The sequence below is a fragment of the Heptranchias perlo genome, chromosome 9 (assembly GCF_035084215.1).
Source record: "Heptranchias perlo isolate sHepPer1 chromosome 9, sHepPer1.hap1, whole genome shotgun sequence".
NCBI lineage: Eukaryota > Metazoa > Chordata > Chondrichthyes > Hexanchiformes > Hexanchidae > Heptranchias > Heptranchias perlo.
In genome coordinates this window covers 63390479-63412367 of record NC_090333.1, presented here as the reverse complement: position 1 = coordinate 63412367, position 21889 = coordinate 63390479, and the positions used below count along the sequence as shown (strand labels likewise).

The following is a 21889-nucleotide window of genomic DNA, read 5'->3' as shown; positions in this document are numbered from 1 at the left end:
GTTGTTTGCAAGACAAAAATCATAATTGTCTTTAATGTCCTATAGACAGAATTCAAAAGAACACTGTTCAGCAAATAAAAAGATCAAACAAATACTTTGGCAAGTTACTCAACAGCACAACTCAAGAAGCAGTGTTTCATTTCAAGGATGTGCAAAAGGCTTGCTGGAACAAAACAAAGGTGTACTGACAAACCAAGGAATAAGCTTGCAGATGACTGACTGCAGGTATAACCCAGAAGACTGGATAAGCACATTGCTGAGAAAATAGAAGCAGCGCTCCACAAACAGGGCTGTCTATGGTTTGGTATATGACAAAAGAAGCAATATGTCTTGACTATTTTATTCCAAATGAGACTGTAGTTTAAAGCAATCATGACCTGTGAAGAGAATCATAGAAATACCAGTACAGGAGGTGGCCATCCAGCTCATTATGCTTCTGCAAGCTCCTCCACTGGAGTCATCTATCCTTGCATAGTGGTTATGGTACTGGACTAGTAACCTGGAGGTTGCAAGTTGAAATCTCACCATGACAAACTGAATTCAATAGATCTGGTCATTTTTGGGCTGGCATTCAGGAAAAAAAGTGAAAGCTGCCGCTGGTCATAAAAGCGTAGCTGTTTCATTGTCACTCAGGAAAGGGAACCGGCCACACCTACCTGGTCTGGCATGTGACTCCAGTCTCAATGTGATCGAGTTGTAACGCCCCCTGAAGTAGACTAGTAAGCCACCTCAGTTGTAAAAAGAATCAAGAAAGCAGCATCAATAGTGGAAGCAGAATCCATAACAGCTTTTGAAAGGAAGTGGATAAACATTAAAAAAATTAAGAGGGTATGGGGAAAGCATAGGGAAATGGGGCTAAGTGGAAAGCTTGTCCTAGAGATGGCACATGCACAATGCACTGAATAGTCTCCTATTGTGCTGTAAAATTCTATGATTCCAATCAATGTTAACTGAATAAGCAAAATTATTCACAGAAAACTAAATTATGCACATATTAAATTCTAGACAAAGTCCATTTTTTCCTAAACACTGGTGGAGGCCCTTCAGTCAACACATTAGTCCTGCAGCCAACGTGTCAAACTTACATTTAAAAACACTATCCATAAATTTAAAGCAAAACTGCTTACCATCACGATATAAATGTGGCACTGTTGGGTGTCTATATTCTGCTGCTATATCAGAATTCCAAAGTAGGCGATTTAAAATAAATCTGGCCAAGCCAATCACATCACTGTTGCTTTCCAATGGAATCAGTTCACCAAAAACACTCTAAAATGTGACACAAGATCAAAATTTCAGCCAATGCACTAAAATGCATTCATCTTCACAGTAAATAAAAACAGAATTGTATTTCATTGTAAAGCTGTTACATTTGTTTATCCCAAATACAATTTTTATTTTCTTTGCATTGTATGGTTTGGAACCTGATGAAAGAGGAAATATGACATGACTATTTTAATTCTTATTTGTACCAAATAAAAACTTACTTCCAGTCCTATTCGCAGCCACAGAGGATTATATGACAAAAGCCATTTGAGGATCTTCTGTCGCTCTCCTTTAGTAGAGAAAAAAACATCACTGTTAACATAATAGCGAGTACCGACTGAAAAGGTTTTCAATACTAAAATTCAAGATGACAAACTAAAGTTTAGTAGTGACCATGTGTGAAAACCAAATTTATTTAGAAATGGAGAGAAGTACCTCTCATGCAGCCTCACCACCAAATATGTTACTTTCAGCACAAATTGAACCTTTGACTATAGCTAATTTCTTCCTAATTAAACCTTTATCTAAATGCTGGGAAGTTTACTGTGATAAGAGTTAATCTCGTTAACCATCCCCACCCTCCTCTTGGTGGAGTAGGATTTGCTGTCCACTCAACAATACGAGTGATCAAACCTATGCCTCATCAATACATAGTACAAATGCACTTTGCTACCATAAAAAGGCAAGTTGTGAACCCATCGAGGTAACATCTTCAGATTCCATTTTACTTGTCATCAAACCACTGAATGCATACAACTTTACTACAGTCAGGTCCATCGAGGGAATTTGGGGGACCCGTATATCACCTTCGTTGGGGGTCCAATGCCATATGCCCGGGCAGTGCAGGGTTATCTATTTCTTGCCTTTCCCGGGGGATTGCATAGTTAAATGGTGGGTAAACAGTGTACATTTGTATCTGGGCATGGCACATTTGATGATATTTTCCCATCTTTTTTGTATGTTTGTAAATCCCCTGCTTCCCTTCCATTCGTTACGAGCTTTGGGGAACGTCTCCCTTTCTGCTGACAATTCTGTGCCAAGCACTCAGGAAATCATATTGGAAGGGCTTCCTGACCTCGTTTCCAGAAAATGGAGAAGCCATGGGTCATGCATCACTTAATAGCACTCCAGAAATTCAAATGCTGTTGCTTCAGTTAATACTATGGGAAGATGAGAACTTGTATGGGAAAACCACAACCAATGCTGTTAAAAACACATTTCATACTCCTCTGCTATCTTGTGGTTTGGGGGGGGGGGGGGGGGGGAGGGGTGGGAAGAGAGGCGAGGAAGGAGATAATTAGCCATCTTTGAACTTTTGACTGCGAGCAGAAGCAAGAGTACATCACATCTTCAGCTTAAATTCTATTCAAATTGAAACATGAAATCCTTCAATTTGGGGAAATATTGTCAGTGATAAATACTATACTTTAAATCATAGCATATTTTAAATTGTACCTACATGGAGCAAGACACTTCAATAAGCAGCTCTGGACATTAATAGAATTAAAGAAATTGACATCTCAATGGCACTATTTTCGGTTCAGAAAAGGGATGAAGCAGTAAAATGGCAGTTCACTGCAAAAAAAACGTACTTGTGCATCTCCTACCAGCCAATTAGAGTACCTATGGGCAAGGTCTGGGAACAGATTTCTAAATCTTTCCTATTGTGCAAGGAATAAAGGTTATTATTAGGAGACCAAGATGAGAGAAAGGGAAGATGTTTTGCAACGAGGAAAAAAAGGGGGCTCTTGAATATCATAAGAGTCTCCTGACAACATAATGAACCTTCTCCTTGTCCACCGTCTGAGGCTGAACCAGATCATTTGCAACTGTGGCGTCCTATATGACCCGGAGATGAGCTTCCAACCATGTATCGGCTCCATCACCAAGATTGTCTACTTCCACCTCCGTAACATTGCCCACCTCCATTCCTGCCTCGACTCATCTGCTGCTGAAACCCTCATCCACGTTACTCTAGACTCGACTATTCCAATGCTCTTCTGGTCAGCCTCCCATCTTGCACATAAATTTGAGCTGATCCAAACCTCTGCCACCTGTATCCTAAATTGCACCAAGTCCCGTTCACACATTATTGCTGACCTACATTGGCTCCTAGTCCAACAATGCCTCGATTTCAAAATTCTCATTCTGGTTTTCAAATTCCTCCATGACCTCGCCCCTCCCTATCTCTGTAACCTCCTCCAGCCCTACGATCCTCTAAAATCTCTGCGCTCCTCCAATTCTGGCCTCTTGCACGTCCCTGATTTTAATTGCTCCACCATTGGCGGCCGTGCTTTCAGCTGCCTAGGCCCTAAGCTCTGGAATTCCCGCCCCAAACCTCTCCCTTAAAGGCGCACCTTAAAACCTACCTCTTTGACCAAGCTTTTGGCCCCTGTCCTAATATTTCACGTGGCTCCGACAACGCTTCTATGAAGTGCCTTGGGACATTTTCCTAAGTTAAAGACGCTATATAAATGCAAGTTGTTATTGTTCTTTGCTTATTGAGTTTTCAGTAACAAATGGTATATCAGTTTGTGTGTCAGACTACAAAAGTAAATGCGACGAGTTTGTCCCAAACGAAAAGTTTCAAACCCCACTCAAGATTGTGATTTTTCACTTCCAAGAATGTACATCATGCTTTCCTCCCTTCCCCCTCCCACTGTGTATACAGGGGATGTAGGCAGGGCATGATACTGCATCTTTCATGTAGGCCCACCTCACATGTGCAATGAACAGGATTCCACACGAATCCTAATCAAGCACTTTCTTTATACAACAACATGTTTTACAAATTGCAGAGCAGATCAGACTCAATAGTTATTTGGCTGCATCTAAACCTTGCACAGGTTTCCAAATAGCATAACAAAGGTACAAGAATTAAACACTTGAAAGATTACCAAAGTCTTTCCAGAGATATCTGTCTTTCCGCACAAGCAGACGTTTAGCCTCAATGGCTGCTTCCAGCTTCTGTATAACTTTGACCATCCCTTCAGATGTAAATAGTCTGCAGGCTGCACGGCGGAGACGATTGAGTCTACATTTTGCAGTATATGCTTTCAGTGACATTTCTTCTTTGGTTGGTGCTGCAGGAACACTAATTTTGTGGTGCTGTGTCTCAGAACCCAAAAACAGTGTAGCAGCATGTACTGGAAAGCAAAGTCAAACATTTACAAAAAGTTAACATAACAGCAGGAAAATAGGTTAGCAGCAATTTTCTCCGACACTATTAGGTGTCCAGAATGGAACTTTTAAATTGATTATCTAACAAGTTACCGAATGTAGTTAAAAAGAAAACTATTGCAAAAAATGAAATTCATAGTATATATCAGAAAAGTTTACACACAATCTCAATATTCAGCTTTTTGGGACGTAGTGAACTACATAAGTTATAAAATGTCTACTAGTTTAAGATGTACTTCATACATGAGAATAGTAAATACTAAGTGTAGCATACGTTAACCATGATAGCTCACCTCTGGAAGACTCAGTGTTCACTTTAAAGTCATCAGGAGTAAGAATAAAATTCAACCACCACACGAAGCCCCTTTCCTGCTTCTCTTTCCATCGTTCATCATAAAACATGTTTTTTGCAGCAAATGGCATTGGATGCCTAGGAATAACTGAAAATACAAGTTAAATGCTTATGAATGGAAATGACTCACAATTCAACACAGAGTATGGCAACAACGACAGTAGTCTTCACTATACAACGTATTCTGTATAGCAGTCTTGTCCAATACGTTATCCATTAACCGCATGCGGCTAATTGGGATTCTAGATGTGGTTAATCGCATTTCTGATTAGTAAATAAAAAGTAAGTACTCATTACCATCGAAGTGATCTCAATACTCATTCACACAACACGCTTATGTACTTCAACCTTCACGTGCATTTGTTGGTAACATGGTGAGACAAAAAAAAAGTGGGGGTGTTTTTTTGATCGTCGCAAGTGCTTTACTTCCTTGGTTATTGAATAGTGGTAGACGCTTGTTAAGTAAATACACACGAGGTTCATTTATCTGTATTGTGGGAGTGTACTTAAGGCATTTTCTACTAAAATTAATGCATGTGGCCAAAAGTCTTGCCGTAGCCACACATGGCTAATCAGAACTGCTTTACAGTTTACTTCAACAATTAAAGAATATTATCCAGTCACTTAAATGCAATTCTTTAACAGCTCCCAAATCCCATGGTGAACTGCAGCAGTCTATTTTTTTTAAAAATCCAACATAATATCTTATTCAAACTTTCCTCTACAAGTACTAGCAATTAAGTGCTTTAAATAAATGATGCCAGCTATTTAAGGCAAGCAACGAACAAGTTCTGCGTAAAAAAGATTTTCCTCACATCGCTTTTGGTTCTTTTGCCAATCACCTTAAATCTGTGTCCTCTGGTTTTCGACTCTTCCACCAATGGGAACAGTTTATCTTTATTTACTTTATCTAAACCGGTCATGATTTCTATCAAATCTTCTCTGCTCTAAGGAGAACAACCCCAGCTCCTCCAGTCTATCCACGTAACTGAAGTCCCTCATCCCTGGAACCATTCTTCCTAAAGTGCAGTGCCCAGAATTGGGCACAATGCTCCAGTCGTGGCCGAACCAGTGTTTTATAAAGGTTCAACATAACTTCCTTGCTTTTGTACTCTGCCTCTATTTATAAATGTAAGGAATCTTACAACACCAGGTTATAGTCCAACAAATTTATTTTAAAATCACAAGCTTTCGGAGATTATCCCCTTCGCCAGGTGAATGAGTGAAAAGGTTCTCAAATCGCATATCTTATACTAGGCTGGGACAGCATCACACCAATCAAAAGGTGTCGTTGTTATTCAAACAGGCCAGTCATGGAGAACTGCACGTCCCAGTACACTGGATATACATTGTCATGGAGATTCGTGTGTCCAACAAAGAAACCGATTCTGAGAAGTAGTCCATGGTGAGTTTGATGGTGGGATAGAACTTGTTGATGTTATCGTGTAGTCTCTTCAGTGATTCTTCGCCGTGGGTCCATAGGAAGAAAATGTTGTCGATGTATCTGGTGTATAGCATTGGTTGGAGGTCCTGTGCAGTGAAGAAGTCGTGCTCGAACTTGTGCATGAAGATGTTGGCGTATTGGGGTGCGAATTTGGTCCCCATGGCTGTTCCGTGTGTTTGGGTAAAGAACTGGTTATCGAAGGTGAAGACATTGTGATCCAGGATGAAGCGGATGAGTTGTAGGATGGCGTCTGGAGATTGGCTGTTGTTGGTGTTGAGTACTGAGGCTGTTGCAGCGATGCCGTCATCGTGGGGGATACTGGTGTAGAGTGCCGAGACGTCCATCGTGGTGAGAAGTGTTCCTGGTTCAACTGGTCCGTGGGTGCTGAGTTTTTGTAGGAAGTCCACATACAACTCAGATTACGCTGAGAGACTTTGCCGTCGTACTTCTCGCACACTCTGCAACCATCTCGTACACCAACTCTACAGCAGACGCCGCAACCTCGAAACCAAGATAGAGTCCATACTCTCAACCTGTACTCAGGACACAGCAGACCAGCTACGAGACACCGCCAAACAGACGAGGCAACGAAACTACACTGCCGACATGAAAACCAAGAGCAGGAAGCTTGAGAAACTCGGCATCACCACCAGCATCAACCAAGCCTCCCCCGGTACCACGGTTACAACCACAGGGAAGTCTATCGTCAATTTGTCCGACCACACCCTTCAACCAGACGAAATCGAGGTTCTCGGCCGAGGGCTCAATTTCTGCCCCACCACCAAAATGGACTGCATCGGTCTCGCGGCGGACACAGAGGAATTCATCAGGAGAATGAGGCTCCGGGAATTCTACCACAAACCCCAAGATTTCAACAGCGAACCCAATGAGACAATCAATGATCCGGAACAGCAGACAGAGGGATCCGCGGTACAGCAACCGAAGAGGAAAGAGTCAAACTGGACTCCTCCGGAGGGTTGCTGCCCTCAGCTTGACATGTATGCCCAAGCTGTCAGGAAATGCCAGATTCATCAGGCGCACTCAGAAGACAGTCCAGAATGTCACCCGAGCACAACGCAACGCCATCAACGCTCTCAAGACCAACCGCAACATCGTCATCAAACCAGCGGACAAAGGAGGAGCCATTGTCATACAGAACAGAACGGACTATTGCAAAGAAGCATACCGACAACTGGACAACCAGGAACACTACAGACAGTTACCCGCAGATCCAACCAAAGAACACACCCACCAGCTCAACAAACTGATCAAGACCTTCGATCCAGACCTTCAAAGCATCCTACGTGCTCTCATCCCACGTACTCCCCGCGTGGGAGACTTCTACTGCCTGCCAAAGATACACAAAGCCAACACACCCGGCTTTGTGTATCTTTGGGAGGCAGTAGAAGTCTCCCACGCGGGGAGTACGTGGGATGAGAGCACGTAGGATGAGAGCACGTGGGATGAGAGCACGTGGGATGAGAGCACGTGGGATGAGAGCACGTGGGATGAGAGCACGTGGGATGAGAGCACGTGGGATGAGAGCACGTGGGATGAGAGCACAGGGTTCCGTTGCCTATCGTATCAGGCAACGGAACCTTGTGTGAGAACCTCTCTGGATACGTCGAGGGCATCCTGAAACCCATCGTACAGGGAACCCCCAGCTTCTGTCGCGACACTACAGACTTCCTACAAAAACTCAGCACCCACGGACCAGTTGAACCAGGAACACTTCTCACCACGATGGACGTCTCTGCACTCTACACCAGTATCCCCCGCGATGATGGCATCGCTGCAACAGCATCAATACTCAACACTAACAACAGCCAATCTCCAGACGCCATCCTACAACTCATCCGCTTCATCCTGGATCACAATGTCTTCACCTTCGATAACCAGTTCTTTACCCAAACACACAGAACAGCCATGGGGACCAAATTCGCACCCCAATACGCCAACTTTTTCATGCACAAGTTCGAGCACGACTTCTTCACTGCACAGGACCTCCAACCAACGCTACACACCAGATACATCGACGACATTTTCTTCCTATGGACCCACGGCGAAGAATCACTGAAGAGACTACACGATAACATCAACAAGTTCTATCCCACCATCAAACTCACCATGGACTACTTCTCAGAATCGGTTTCTTTGTTGGACACACGAATCTCCATCAAAGACGGGCACCTCAGCACCTCACTGTACCGCAAGCCCACGGACAACCTCACGATGCTCCACTTTTCCAGCTTCCACCCCAACCACGTCAAAGAGGCCATCCCCTATGGACAGGCCCTACGAATACACAGGATCTGCTCAGACGAGGAGGAACGCGATGGACACCTACAGACGCTGAAAGACGCCCTCGTAAGAACGGGATATGACGCTCGACAGTTCCGACGGGCCACAGCGAAGAATCGCATCGACCTCCTCAGAAGATAAACACGGGACGCAACCAACAGAGTACCCTTCGTCGTCCAGTACTTCCCCGGAGCGGAGAAACTACACCATGTTCTCCGCAGCCTTCAACATGTCATCGATGATGACGAACACCTCGCTAAGGCCATTCCCACGCCTCCACTACTCGCCTTTAAACAGCCACCCAACCTCAAACAGACCATCGTTCGCAGCAAGTTACCCAGTTTTCAGGAGAACAGCGTCCACAACACCACACAACCCTGCCACGGCAACCTCTGCAAGACATGCCAGATCATCGACACGGATACCACCATCACACGAGAGGACACCACCCACCAGGTACATGGTTCATACTCCTGTGACTCGGCCAACGTTGTCTACCTCATACTTTAGCAGTCAAGGACATTCAGCCACCGATCTTCGGGTAAGCGTTCTCCAAGGTGGCCTTCGAGACACACGACAACGCAAAATCGTCGAGCAGAAGTTGATAGCCAAGTTCCGCACCCATGAGGATGGCCTCAACCGGGATCTTGGGTTCATGTCACGCTACACGTAACCCCACCAGCAAAAAGGGGGAAAAAAAGTTTTGTTTTTAATATTCTCTCTCTGCCATTTGGGTTTCTTTCTGTCTGTCTGTGTAATTGACACAATGTATATCCAGTGTACTGGGACGTGCTGTTCTCCGTGACTGGCCTGTTTGAATAACGACACCTTTTGATTGGTGTGATGCTGTCCCAGCCTAGTATAAGATATGCGATTTGAGAACCTTTTCACTCATTCACCTGACGAAGGGGATAATCTCCGAAAGCTTGTGATTTTAAAATAAATTTGTTGGACTATAACCTGGTGTTGTAAGATTCCTTACATTTGTCCACCCCAGTCCATCACCGGCATCTCCACATCATGGCTTCTATTTATAAAGCCCAGGATCCTATATACTTTTTTTAACCGCTTTCTCAACCTGTCCTGTCACCTTCAAGGATCTATGCACATATACCCCCAGGTCTCTCTGTTCCTGCACCCCCTTTAGAATTGTATAATTTAGTTTATATGGCCTCTCCTCGTTCTTCCTGCCAAAATGTATCACTTTGCACTTCTCTGCATTAAATTTCATCTGCCATGTGTCTGCCCATTCCACCAGCCTGTCTACGTCCTCTTGAAGTCTATCACTATCCTCCTCATGGTTTACTATACTTCCAAGTTTTGTGTCATCTGCAAATTTTGAAACTGTGCTCCGTACACCCAAGTCCAAGTCATTAATATATAGCAAAAAAAAGCAGCAGTCCTAGTACCGACCCCTGGGGACCACCACTGAATACCTTCCTCCAGTCCAAAAAACAACCGTTCACCACTACTCTCTGTTTCCTGTCACTTAGCCAATTTCATATCCATGCTGCCACTGTCCCTTTTATTCCATGGGCTTCAATTTTGCTGACAAGCCTATTATGTGGCACTTCATCAAACGCCTTTTGAAAGTCCATATACACATCAACCACATTGCCCTCATCAACCCTCTCTGTAACCTCATCAAAAAACTCACTCAAGTTAATTAAACTCAATTGGCCTTTAACAAATCCGTGCTGGCTTTCCTTTATTAATCCACACTCATCCAAGTGACTATTAATTTTGTCCCGGATTATCGTTTCCAAAAGCTTCCCTACCACCGAGGTTAAGCTGACTGGCCTATAGTTGCTGGGTTTAGACTTACACCCTTTTTTGAAGAAGGGTGTTAACATTTGCAATTCTCCAGTCCTCTGGCACAACCCACGTATCGAAGGGTGTTTGGATGATTATGGCCAGTACCTCTGCAATTTGAACCCTTACTTCCCTCAGCAACCAAGGATGCATCCCATCTGGACGGGGTGACTTATCTACTTTAAGCATAGCCAGCTTTTCTAATACCTCCTCTATCAGTTTTCACCCCATCCAGTATATCAACTACCTCCCCTTTTACTGTGACTTTGCCAGCATCTTCTTCCTTGGTAAAGATAGATGCAAAGTACTCATTTAGTACCTCAGCCATGTCCTCTGCCTCCATGCCTAGATCTCTTTTTTGGGCCCTAATCAGCCCCACCCTTCCTCTTACTATCCGTTTATATGCCAAGAGAAGACTTTTGGATTCCCTTTTATGTTAGCCACCAGTCGATTCTCTGAAGTCCCTAATCCCTGGTATCATTCATTTGCGTTTTCATGCCTGGGTGCAAAGAACTTCACCATCCCATGTCCAATGGCAGTGCAAAGCCAGCAATATGACCTAGGTCCATTGATCTCACTTCTTTGAAAGCAGATACCTTATACACACAACTTTTTGCATGCACAACAGTTTACACTGGCAACAAGTAGATATCCACTGGCACTTTGCACCAGATATACTTTCAGCAATTTTAATTGTTTTGCCCAGCCGCAGTGCACCAGCTCAGAATAGTTGTCAAATTTCATAGTACAAGCCCTTGTACAACATAAGAAATGGCTGATACAACAAATTTCTAGTACTGCATCACTCCCAGCCATAACTTTAAATGTATAAGAAACTGCAATTAAAAAAATTATGGTCTTGTTTTAAAATGTTTTTTTTTTATTTGTTCATGGGATGTGGGCGTCGCTGGCTGGGCCAGCATTTATTGCCCATCCCCAATTGCCCTTGAGAAGGTGGTGGTGAGCCGCCTTCTTGAACCGCTGCAGTCCGCGTGGTGAAGGTTCTCCCACAGTGCTGTTAGGAAGGGAGTTCCAGGATTTTGACCCAGCGACGATGAAGGAACGGCGATATATTTCCAAGTCGGGATGGCGTGTGACTTGGAGGGGAACGTGCAGGTGGTGTTGTTCCCATGTGCCTGCTGCTTTAGTCCTTCTAGGTGGCAGAGGTCGCGGATTTGGGAGGTGCTGTCGAAGAAGCCTTCGCGAGTTGCTAGAGTGCATCCTGTGGATGGTACACACTGCAGCCGGTGGTGAAGGGAGTGAACGTTTAGGGTGGTGGATGGGATGCCAATCAAGTGGGCTGCTTTGTCCTGGATGGTGTCGAGCTTCTTGAGTGTTGTTGGAGCTGCACTCATCCAGGCAAGTGGAGAGTATTCCATCACACTCTTGATTTGTGCCTTGGAGATGGTGGAAAGGCTTTTGGGGAGTCAGGAGGTGAGTCACTTGCCGCAGAATACTTAGCCTCTGACCTGCTCTTGTAGCCACAGTATTTATATGGCTGGTCCAGTTAAGTTTCTGGTCAATGGTGACCCCCAGGATGTTGACGGTAGCGAGATTGTACAACTGAGTGGCTTGTTAGGCCATTTCAGAGGGCAATTAAGAATCAACCACATTGCTGTGGGTCTGGAGTCACATATAGGCCAGACTGGGTAAGGAGGCAGGTTTCCTTCCCGAAAGGACATTAGTGAACCAGATGTATTGGAAAGAATAAAAACATTTCAACAAAAGAGCTAACATGATCTTCAAGATATTGAGAAGTTGCTTCTATGATCTTCAGAAAGCAATTATATATTTGCTCGGTTTACAATTTTTTTACAAAATATGTAGCAAGCTCTTACAAGTGCTATACACTTCAACCATTTACCTACCTGTCTTAGTCAATTTTCTAAAAGTAAATTGTGACAGCGCAACCCCAGGCATAAGCTTTCCAGTTTTTATTTGAGCAGTCGAGGAGGACTTGATAACTTGAGAAACTGTAGATTTCAATAAAAATAGAATATTTTATTCCATAACCTATTAAAACCTACACTACCTAAAGCAAGCCTCTTAAAGCTACTGAAACATAAATGCTATCTATATACTTTATATGAACATTTCTAGTAATTGATTATGCATAGATGACCTTGGTTTGGAGTTACTAGCTATTAATACACCAGTGACAATTTTGCATCCAAATCTTGACTCCATTGTTAAAAAAAAGTTATCCCACATCCAATGTACATGCAGAATTTGAAAAAGGTAAGAAACTGTGCAGCACCCCTTTTTTGCCTTATTCGCAAGATGTATTCCTCATTTGCAGTGTAAATTGGGCATTATACCCACTGGTAAAATGCAACCTGTCTATTAGTCATCCAGGGGATAGCCTAATTGGGCATAATACACAGCTGGCCTGTCTATGTGGGGATCTTTACAGCACTGTTTCGGAAACATTCAGGGAAAGCTGAACTCTTCAGTGATTGATCGACCTCCCATTGCTAGGTGCTAAGTTAATATATTTAAACACAACTATGAACACACAACAATTTTGTAACAGTAGTAATATCTCTGCCGCCATTATATTGAGCTTCTGGTGAGTGCAGGAGTGTGAATTGCTCAATTTTAATGCCATTCACTATCAGAAAAGTTCTGTTCTCTCCGAGCTTTATGGTGACAAACAGATCAATTTCAATACTACAGAAGCATTATTTCTGGTTATACATTAGTATATTCATATTAAATGTATTAACTGTTTCTAGCCACAAGAGTTTGAATTGCTTTCCTATTTTTAATGTCCAACTGGGCTCCAGTATTGTAGCTGTTCCTATGTTCCATGCTCAGCCCCCTTCAGTCCAATCAGAAATAGACTGGTGGGACATAGTGGAATACATAGACAGGTGGGACATAGTGGAATACATAGACAAACATATAAATGAAACGATCAAGTATGTTGGTGATCTGTATCTTCCTTGGTTTCAAATATCGCTGTCCAAGTTTTACACCCATTAATTAGCCACAGTAAATATATAGTTATGGTTTTTACTCCTTATAAATCCCCCATATTCTCTGCAAACAAACCCAAAGTACATAAATTCATACCAGATTTTCTTTTCTGGAGTCGTTTTCCTCCTCCACTCAAACGCCTCGAAGTGGTCTTTTTCACAATATTTGATTTTCTAATAAGCTGTTCCACATTTAGGGACTTCCTTTTGTTGGTATCAATATCCTTTTCATCTGTATCATTTGACAAGTATTCTGAACTTTTTCTCTTTCTGCATATAAAGGACGATTTAATTGCAAGACTTTCAATTTTGTTTTCAGCTTCAGTCTCTACAACAATAACAGACCTTGAACTGGAACTAGTTTTGACTTCAGCAAATTGCCTCCTTGAAAGTTTAACTTTTCTCTCCAGTTCATATTGCCCTACAGATTTACTTTTGGTTTTTGTAGCAGTGCAAACAGGGCGATTCGTGGTTTGAGCAATGGATTGATGTACTGGTTGGCGACGTGACTGTGAACTCTGATGCTGATTAGAAGTTTTGGACGTTACAAAAAAGGTTAACCTCGACTTAGCTGGCTCCAGTTCTTTCACATTTATAACAGGAAGAGTACCCTGCACTGGCCCTGGTGATCTAAGCTTCGCAGCAAAGCCCAACTGTTCATTGCTCCTTTCCTGTATTGAAGAATTTCCAGACTGCAATGAATTTGCAGTGGAGGAGGTTTCAACAGCTTTTTCTTGACTTAAGCTTGACAAAGGCTGGTTCGTAGCTCCCAATGCATCCATCAGAAACTGATCCGGTGACAGCACCGATGGCTGAACAATCGGTTCAGGGTCGCCATCAGGGACATAACTGTCATTTACAAAAGAATCAGGGCTTAAGATCCGACGTACATTAATGGGAGTATGAGAAGCAGAAATACAAGAAATATTTTGTGGTGTTTCAGTGGAAAACGCTTTCAATGACTGACATACCAAATTCACTCCAGATTCCATACAAGGCTCAGCTGTACACGATTCATCAGGCTTTTCCTCATTATCCAGTCTCCCCTCAATTTGCAATGATACTCCATTACTTTGAAGGACAGAGTAAGTAGCAAACCTTTTAAGTGACCGTGGAGTGCAATTTTCAAGTTCTTGTTTTATTTGACCTGGAGCAAATATCGGAGATAGATGCATCACCTCATGACTGTCATACTCTAAAACATCCACAGGGTGGTGAAGAGGAGGAACTCTTTCTCCAACTGGACTGAGATTTTCACATGACTGAAGAGGACTTGGAGATCCCTGGGTTTTCAGAATATCCATCTTTTGTGAAATGATGATTGTTTTGCTGGCAATTGATACACTTCTTTTTGGTTTCAACAGAACAGAACCTTCTGAAGCCCTCTTCCTTTTAATTGATTCCCATAGGCTTCGCTATGGAAGTAAATTAAATATTTAGACTGTACACAAGGTTACACAGCTTCAAACTATTTTGTACAAGACACCTGTAACAAACTCTTAAACAATTAACATCAGAACTTTCACGGTTGATTGCATTGTACAAAGCTGGGAATTGCAATCAAAAATATAATTCAAAACAATGACCAACCTTGAAAAGTACCATTTAAGAGTTTTAGTACATAAATACTGCAATTCTGAAATTTTACTCCAAATCCTTTTCACTGCATTTCTGCAGGTCTGACCAAAGAGATTTTTCTGTAATTGGCACTGATGGTATTTTATAAATGATATAGTGCCTGTTGCAAGGTGGCTGCAGAAAATAACATTGAGACACAGTATACAAGTAATTTGAGACATGACAATGTAGCAAGAGTAGCATACTTGGGAGGAAAAAAGTGACTGAGGACCTATCGTTCCCAAATTTTCCTCATGTTATTTCTGGGTCTGTTGCAGAATAATTGATAGCTATGATCAGTCAACAGCTCCATTATCGTTGTATTATGGGACTACCAGGATGGTAGAAGGCGAACCAGGTGGACCTTTGTCTTTTATCGCCCACCAATTCCTAGATTTCTACATAAAACCTGGCCCATCGAATTTAGAGGGCATATCATGCCCATGGCGGTATCAAAATAAACCAAGAATCTGTTGAAAAAGTTTTCAGGTAGTTCAGGAAACAGTTAAGTTCCATAGTTAAGTTAAGTTACATAGGCATGGCAAGGAATTGGAACTAAAATGTCCTGGTCAACATACATAAATGATTTGGATTTTGGGATAGGAAATACAACATCAAAAGTTGTTGCCAATACAAAAGCAGAGGGCTTGGCAAACAGTGAGGACCAAAATATTTCAGAGGACAGTTTAGTAGAATGGGCAGAGAAGCAGAAAATGCGACTTAATGCAGAGAACTGCAAGATAATGCATTTGGAGGAAAAAAGGAAGGGAAACAAAGAAAAGACGCTGCAGAATGTAGGGGAACAGAGAAGCCTGGGGCACAAAGACATAATTCCTTAAAAAGAGTGCAGACACATGAAGCCATAAAAAAGGCCTTTTTATAAATAGCTGTGAGGGGAAACTTGACGTACTAGGACTATGTCTATTGAAGCAGAGACGGTTAAGAGGAGATTTAATAGCATTTTATAATTTTATAAAGGGGTTTGATGATCTCTTTCTTTTGGTTAGTCAGTGACAACAGGTCATTATTTTGTCAGGAAAATGTCTTTATGTGGAACTGGTAAAGCATGGAATGCTATGCCACAGAGACTAGTTGAGGCAGAGACCATTGCATCTTCTATGGGATTAGATATATATTTGAAAGAAAAGAATCAGGGCAATGGGACAAGTACAGGGCAGTAGGATTAGCTTTACTCCAGCAAAGAGTCAGCACAGACATGACTGATCCAATGGCTTTCTGTACATTAAGTTTCTATTGTAATCCCATGTCCACTTCTCCCACCACTATATGTTCCAATCTCCCCCTCATGGGTTCCACTCAACCTACAACACCAAGAACATTTTGGTCAAATTTAAAAAAGTGACACTCCAAATGATTACAGCCATGGTCCATTATCCCTCCTGGCCCTCTTCACATCGTTCAACACATTTGACCACTCCATCCTCCTCCACTGTCTCTCCTCCATTATACTGCCCTTGCAATTTCATTTCTACCTGTCCTAGGACAGCCAGCATGTTTCCTGCAATGGGTTTTCCACCTGTGCCCAAGATTCCATGACTTGAGCCCATTCCATTCCTCACCTACAAGCTACCCCCTCAATGACATTATCAGTGAGCAGAGTTAGCTCCTGCCGTATGGTGTCATCAACACCCTGCTTTGTCTCTCTACCTTACTCTTAATTCCATAACGGCCAGTGTCACAGACAAATCAAAACTTTCTCCAGCTCAACTCAAAGCAATTCCGATTTGTTCCCAACAGAAACACTGCGTATTAAACCAGATTACATCATACTTCTCAACCGCTTGCTTCGAGTGATCCCAATGGCATGTAGCCTCAGTGTCCTGTTTGCCCAAGTTGAGCTTCAACCCCACATCCAGCCCATCACCAAGACTGCCTATTTCCTCCAGCGGTCACCTCTTCCTCAATCTAGTGAGGTTGAAACTCATATCCACACCTTCACCTCCAAGCTCAATTTAACACATCTCATCAGTTTTCCAAGCTTCATCCAAAACAAACTCGAATTTGTCCAGAATTCCACCATCCACATCCTATCCTGTCCTAAGCTCCACATAACTATTACCGCTGCCCTGCCAACTCCATTGGCTCCCGATCCTCCAGTGCATTGATTTCAAAATCCTGGTTTCTACAGATCCCAAGGCTTTGCAGCACCCTTATTCTACAGCCTCTTCCAACCCTATGTACAAGCTCATACGTTCCTCGCTTCCAGTTTGCTGCCTCACACCATTTACCATAAGTGGCAAAGCTTCAGCCATGCGCCATCATGCCTCTGTACTCTAAATTTCCTTCCCAAACTTATTATTGACCACACTTTGATCAGCTTCCTAACTTTCACCAACTGCTCCTTGGCATCTGACCCGTCTCTTCATGTAGCACCGTGGAACATTTGCTACTTTAAAAGGCATTACATTAAGTGCTGGTTGTTACAATTCTTTGGATATGCAGTACATTTTCGACCCAGAATACCATGTACAGTGTTAATTGTGAAACAGAAACAAATTCTCTCACCTTTTTTTTGGGTGGGTCCTCTGCCTTGCCCAGAAGAATACAAAGGACTTTCACACAGCCAACGTTAAATGTCACGGTTTCTCGGACCCCTCCAGCATCTACTGGTGTCCAAGTTATGGAAAGATGATACTTTTCTGCTGGCTGTGAAAGGAAGCACACGTTTCAAAAGACAGAGTTACAACTTGCACAATTAAAATAAATTAGGAAAAGCGCAGTTAGGAGTAAGGTACCAACCCTAATTTCAGGACCTGTTCAACAAATGTAAGTACATATTGGGTCTAGAGTTCTGTCAGGATGCAGCCAAAGCTACAAATCATTGTCAATGTTTCTATATGCCTTTTTCTAACACACAGCTGTAAGAATGACAGCACAGTAACACATTGCTCAGCATCATGGGATTCTGGGAACCAACCATCTTCAGCCAGAAGTGCCGAGTGGATGATCCGTCTCGGCCTCCTCCCGATATCTCCACCATCACAGAAGCCAGTCTTCAACCATTTCGATTCACTCCACGCAATATCAAGAAACGGCTGAGTGCACTGGATACAGCAAAGGCTATGGGCCTCGACATCATCCTGGCTGTCGTGCTGAAGACTTGTGCTCCAGAACTAGCTGCGCCTCTAGCCAAACTGTTCCAGTATAGCTACAACACTGGCATCTACCAGACAATGTGGAAAATTGCCCAGATATGTGTTGTCCACAAAAAGCAGGACAAATCCAATCCGGCCAATTACCGCCCCATCAGCCTACTCTCAATCATCAGCAAAGTGATGGAAGGTGTCGTCGACAGTGCTATCAAGCGCCACTTACTCACCAATAACCTGCTCACCGATGCTCAGTTTGGGTTCCGCCAGGACGACTCAGTTTGGACCAGCCTTGGTCCAAACATGGACAAAAAAAGAGCTGAATTCCAGAGGTGAGGAGAGTGACTGGCCTTGACATCAAGGCGGCATTTGACCAAGTATGGCACCAGAAGCCCTAGTAAAACTGAAGTCAATGGGAATCAGAGGGAAAACTCTCCGGTGGCTGGAGTCATACCTAGCACAAAGGAGGATGGTAGTGGTTGTTGGAGGCCAATCATCTCAGCCCCAGGACATTGCTGCAGGAGTTCCTCAGGGCAGTGTCCTAGGCCCAACCATCTTCAGCTGCTTCATCAATGACCTTCACTCCATCATAAGGTCAGAAATGGGGATGTTTGCTGATGATTGCACAGTGTTCATTTCCATTCGCAACTCCTCAGATAATGAAGCAGTCCGTGCCTGCATGCAGCAAGGGCTGATAAGTGGCAAGGAACGTTCGCGCCAGACAAGTGCCAGGCAATGACCATCTCCAACAAGAGAAAGTCTAACCACCTCCCTTTGACATTCAACGGCATTACCATCGCCGAATCCCCCACCATCAACATCCTGGGAGTCACCATTGGCCAGAAACTTAACTGGGCCAGCCACAGAAATACTGTGGCTACAAGAGCAGGTCAGAGGCTGGGTATTCTGTAGCGAGTGACTCAGCTCCTGACTCCCCAGAGACCATCTCCAAGGCACAGGTCAGGAGCGTGATGAAATACTCTCCACTTGCCTGGATGAGTGCAGCTCCAACAACACTCAAGAAGCTCGACACCATCCAGGACAAAGCAGCCCACTTGATTGGCACCCCATCCACCATCCTAAACATTCACTCCCTTCACCACCGACGCACAGTGGCTGCAGTGTGTACCATCCACAGGATGCACTGCACCAACTCGCCAAGGCTTCTTCGACAGCACCTCCCAAACCCATGACCTCTACCACCTAGGACAAGGGTAGCAGGTACATGGGAATAACACCACCTGCACGTGCCCCTCCAAGTCACACACCATCCCGGCTGTGAAATATATCGCTGTTCCTTCATCGTCGCTGGGTCAAAATCCTGGAACTCCCTACCTAACAGCACTGTGGGAGAAACTTCACCACATGGACTGCAGCGGTTCAAGAAGGCGGCTCACCACCACCTTCTCAAGGGCAATTAGGGATGGGCAGTAAATGCCGGCCTTGCCAGCGACGCCCAAAAATTCTGCTGGAGCCATTAAAGAATACAGGAGAGTGGAAATCAAGCCATACAATACTGAAGCAAAGTGTATGCATAAAGTGTTGTGTAAAACACTTAAGATATTGATCGCATTTTGGAGCCAGTAAGGGAGTTTCCCATCCCCTTTTCAGAAATGGTACGGGAAGGTTTTGTTGCCTTGTTCGTATAAAAATTAAAGCAGATGTACATCAATACAAGACCAGAACTATATCTTGCATTAGCAATCCAAGTGTGAACCCCATTATGGTAAGAGGTGTTCTACCACCCCAAGTTAGTAAACTCACAACTGGGGCTTTACAGTGGTCAGTGATAAATTTATTTAATCTTTCTCCATGTTGTCCAGTATACCGTGCTTCCCTACGTTGTAACAGTGACCACACTGCAGAAGTACTTAATTGGCTGTATAGCATGTCCTGAGGTCCTAAAAAGGCTCCATATAAAAGCAAGATTTTTTCTTTTTTACTGATGACAATAATCGGAGTCAACTGCTGGATTAGTTTGCCGTTGCGGAAAGCAACGTCAATCTGATATTAAACAAATCTTTGACACTGAAGTGAAACCAGTCATTTAACAACTTGATTTTTATTCTTTTTTATTTGTTGAAGCCTGCAGCAAGTCTATAAAACAAGAAAGATATGTTCAATTAGGTTATTTTCATATTACTTAAGAAGAAAAGAGCAGCATCAGACATAGTTGGTTAGTGGAGATCTGGTTTGGTATTTTACCATTATGAAAAATTTTGTGAAAGTGCATAATGCTAACTTCAATTCTTAATTTGTTTCGTGGGGCGATGTCGATAATTGCAACTTTTGTTCTAGAAATTAAGTTTCAGAAGCAGATTTACCTTAGTATTTAAAGTCATCTTATGGGACAATCACAATTTTCCAGAAAACAACTCGAAGCTGATTTTTTTTTAAAACCAAAGAATTTGGTATTAAGATGGTTTATATGCTTGCAGTTTATGAACAAAGTTCCAGTCTATTATAAACTGAAAATAATGGTCAAGTATGATCAGACACGAACCTTGGAAAAGCAAATGGTAAAAAGGACATGGCAATCAGCCCTTTAACTGACATGCAGCACACACTGCTTTCAAATGAAGCTATGTTTTGTGAACTGGCAAATCAGACGAATGCAACAGTACACAGCCAGCATTTGGTCTATTCTACAATTTGTTACTCCAACTTGATTCTCCTGCTCCATTACATACACTAAGATATTTTAGCATAATTTGGTCATTTTGTTTAAATAGTTATATAGTGAGTAGGCACAGGAGGGAGAGGGGGGGCAGGGGAGGAGAGGTGACCCAAATGTACTACACCCGTTGACCCAAGAACTCAAAACACCAGTAACTCCACAGACTTAATCCAGCGTTCTCAAAATAAGATCTGCGGGCAATGTGACCCAAAAGGAGAGACTGGCCTTACCTCGACCACAAATTCCCGTTCGTGGACTGCAAATCCCTTGGAGGCTGGAAACTTGTCGATCGCCACCAGGACCGGGGAACTCTCGGGGTTTTCGATGGCCACGGTCTCGGTTTTCGAGCAGCCAATCCTCACCGTGTTGAAGCAGACGAAGGGCGTTCGGGCGAAGTGAGTGAGCGTGAGGACGGGGACATCTTCCCCGCTTCTGCTACTTGTCGCCGTGGCCCCACCGTGCGGACGGTGGGTCGGATTCACGTCCATGGAGATGACTGGATCCATCGGTCGCGGAGATTCAAAATGGGGGGGGGGGGGGGGAAGAGGGGGCAGATAGACACCCCCTCCAGCGAGGCTCTGCCTCTGTCCCGGGCTAATTCGGTCTCCGGTGCCTCTGTCCCGGGCTAATTCGGTCTCCGGTGCCTCTGTCCCGGGCGAATTCGGTCTCCGGTGCCTCTGTCCCGGGCGAATTCGGTCTCCGGTGCCTCTGTCCCGGGCGAATTCGGTCTCCGGTGCCTCTGTCCTTTGCCCCTGTTGGGGACACAGCCGTTACCACAATCGCCTCGATTGGCAAAACGACAACCTCCGTCTCCAACCGCCAACACAAGATTCAAACTGCCAGCTCCAGCCAATCGCCGCCCAGTGTTCACGCCCCAATCACACGCCCTGAAACCTGATCACCCAATCAGGAACCGACTTCTCAAAACATTCCGACCAATCGCACGCAGCTACTCCAAAACAATTTTTTTTTACGCACACGGAACCTGTTTAAACTTCACGGCGGGTGACGGTTGGTGGGGAGGGAGGGGTGAACCAGGGGGGGGCCCGGAGTGAGGCAGATGTTCGGGGTGATCACACTATCATAGATGTGGAGATGCCGGTGATGGACTGGGGTTGACAATTGTAAACAATTTTACAACACTAAGTTATA

The 21889-nt window shown here is 43.7% G+C and overlaps 1 protein-coding gene across 1 annotated transcript in view; it reads right to left on the bottom strand.

Annotated features, from left to right (window-relative positions):
• Positions 1–21272, bottom strand: part of aspm (assembly factor for spindle microtubules) — a 68129-nt gene extending 46857 nt beyond the window's left edge. Inside the window, exons 1-8 of the mRNA XM_067990640.1 lie at positions 20968–21272; positions 17477–17617; positions 13431–14748; positions 12224–12328; positions 4740–4886; positions 4164–4412; positions 1488–1555; positions 1128–1269 (exon numbers count right to left, since the gene is read on the bottom strand). Coding sequence (XP_067846741.1) covers positions 1128–1269; positions 1488–1555; positions 4164–4412; positions 4740–4886; positions 12224–12328; positions 13431–14748; positions 17477–17617; positions 20968–21243 — 2446 coding nt within the window. The 5' untranslated portion in view covers positions 21244–21272. The remainder of the gene's footprint in view (positions 1–1127; positions 1270–1487; positions 1556–4163; positions 4413–4739; positions 4887–12223; positions 12329–13430; positions 14749–17476; positions 17618–20967) is intronic.
• Positions 21273–21889: the final 617 nt, after the last annotated feature.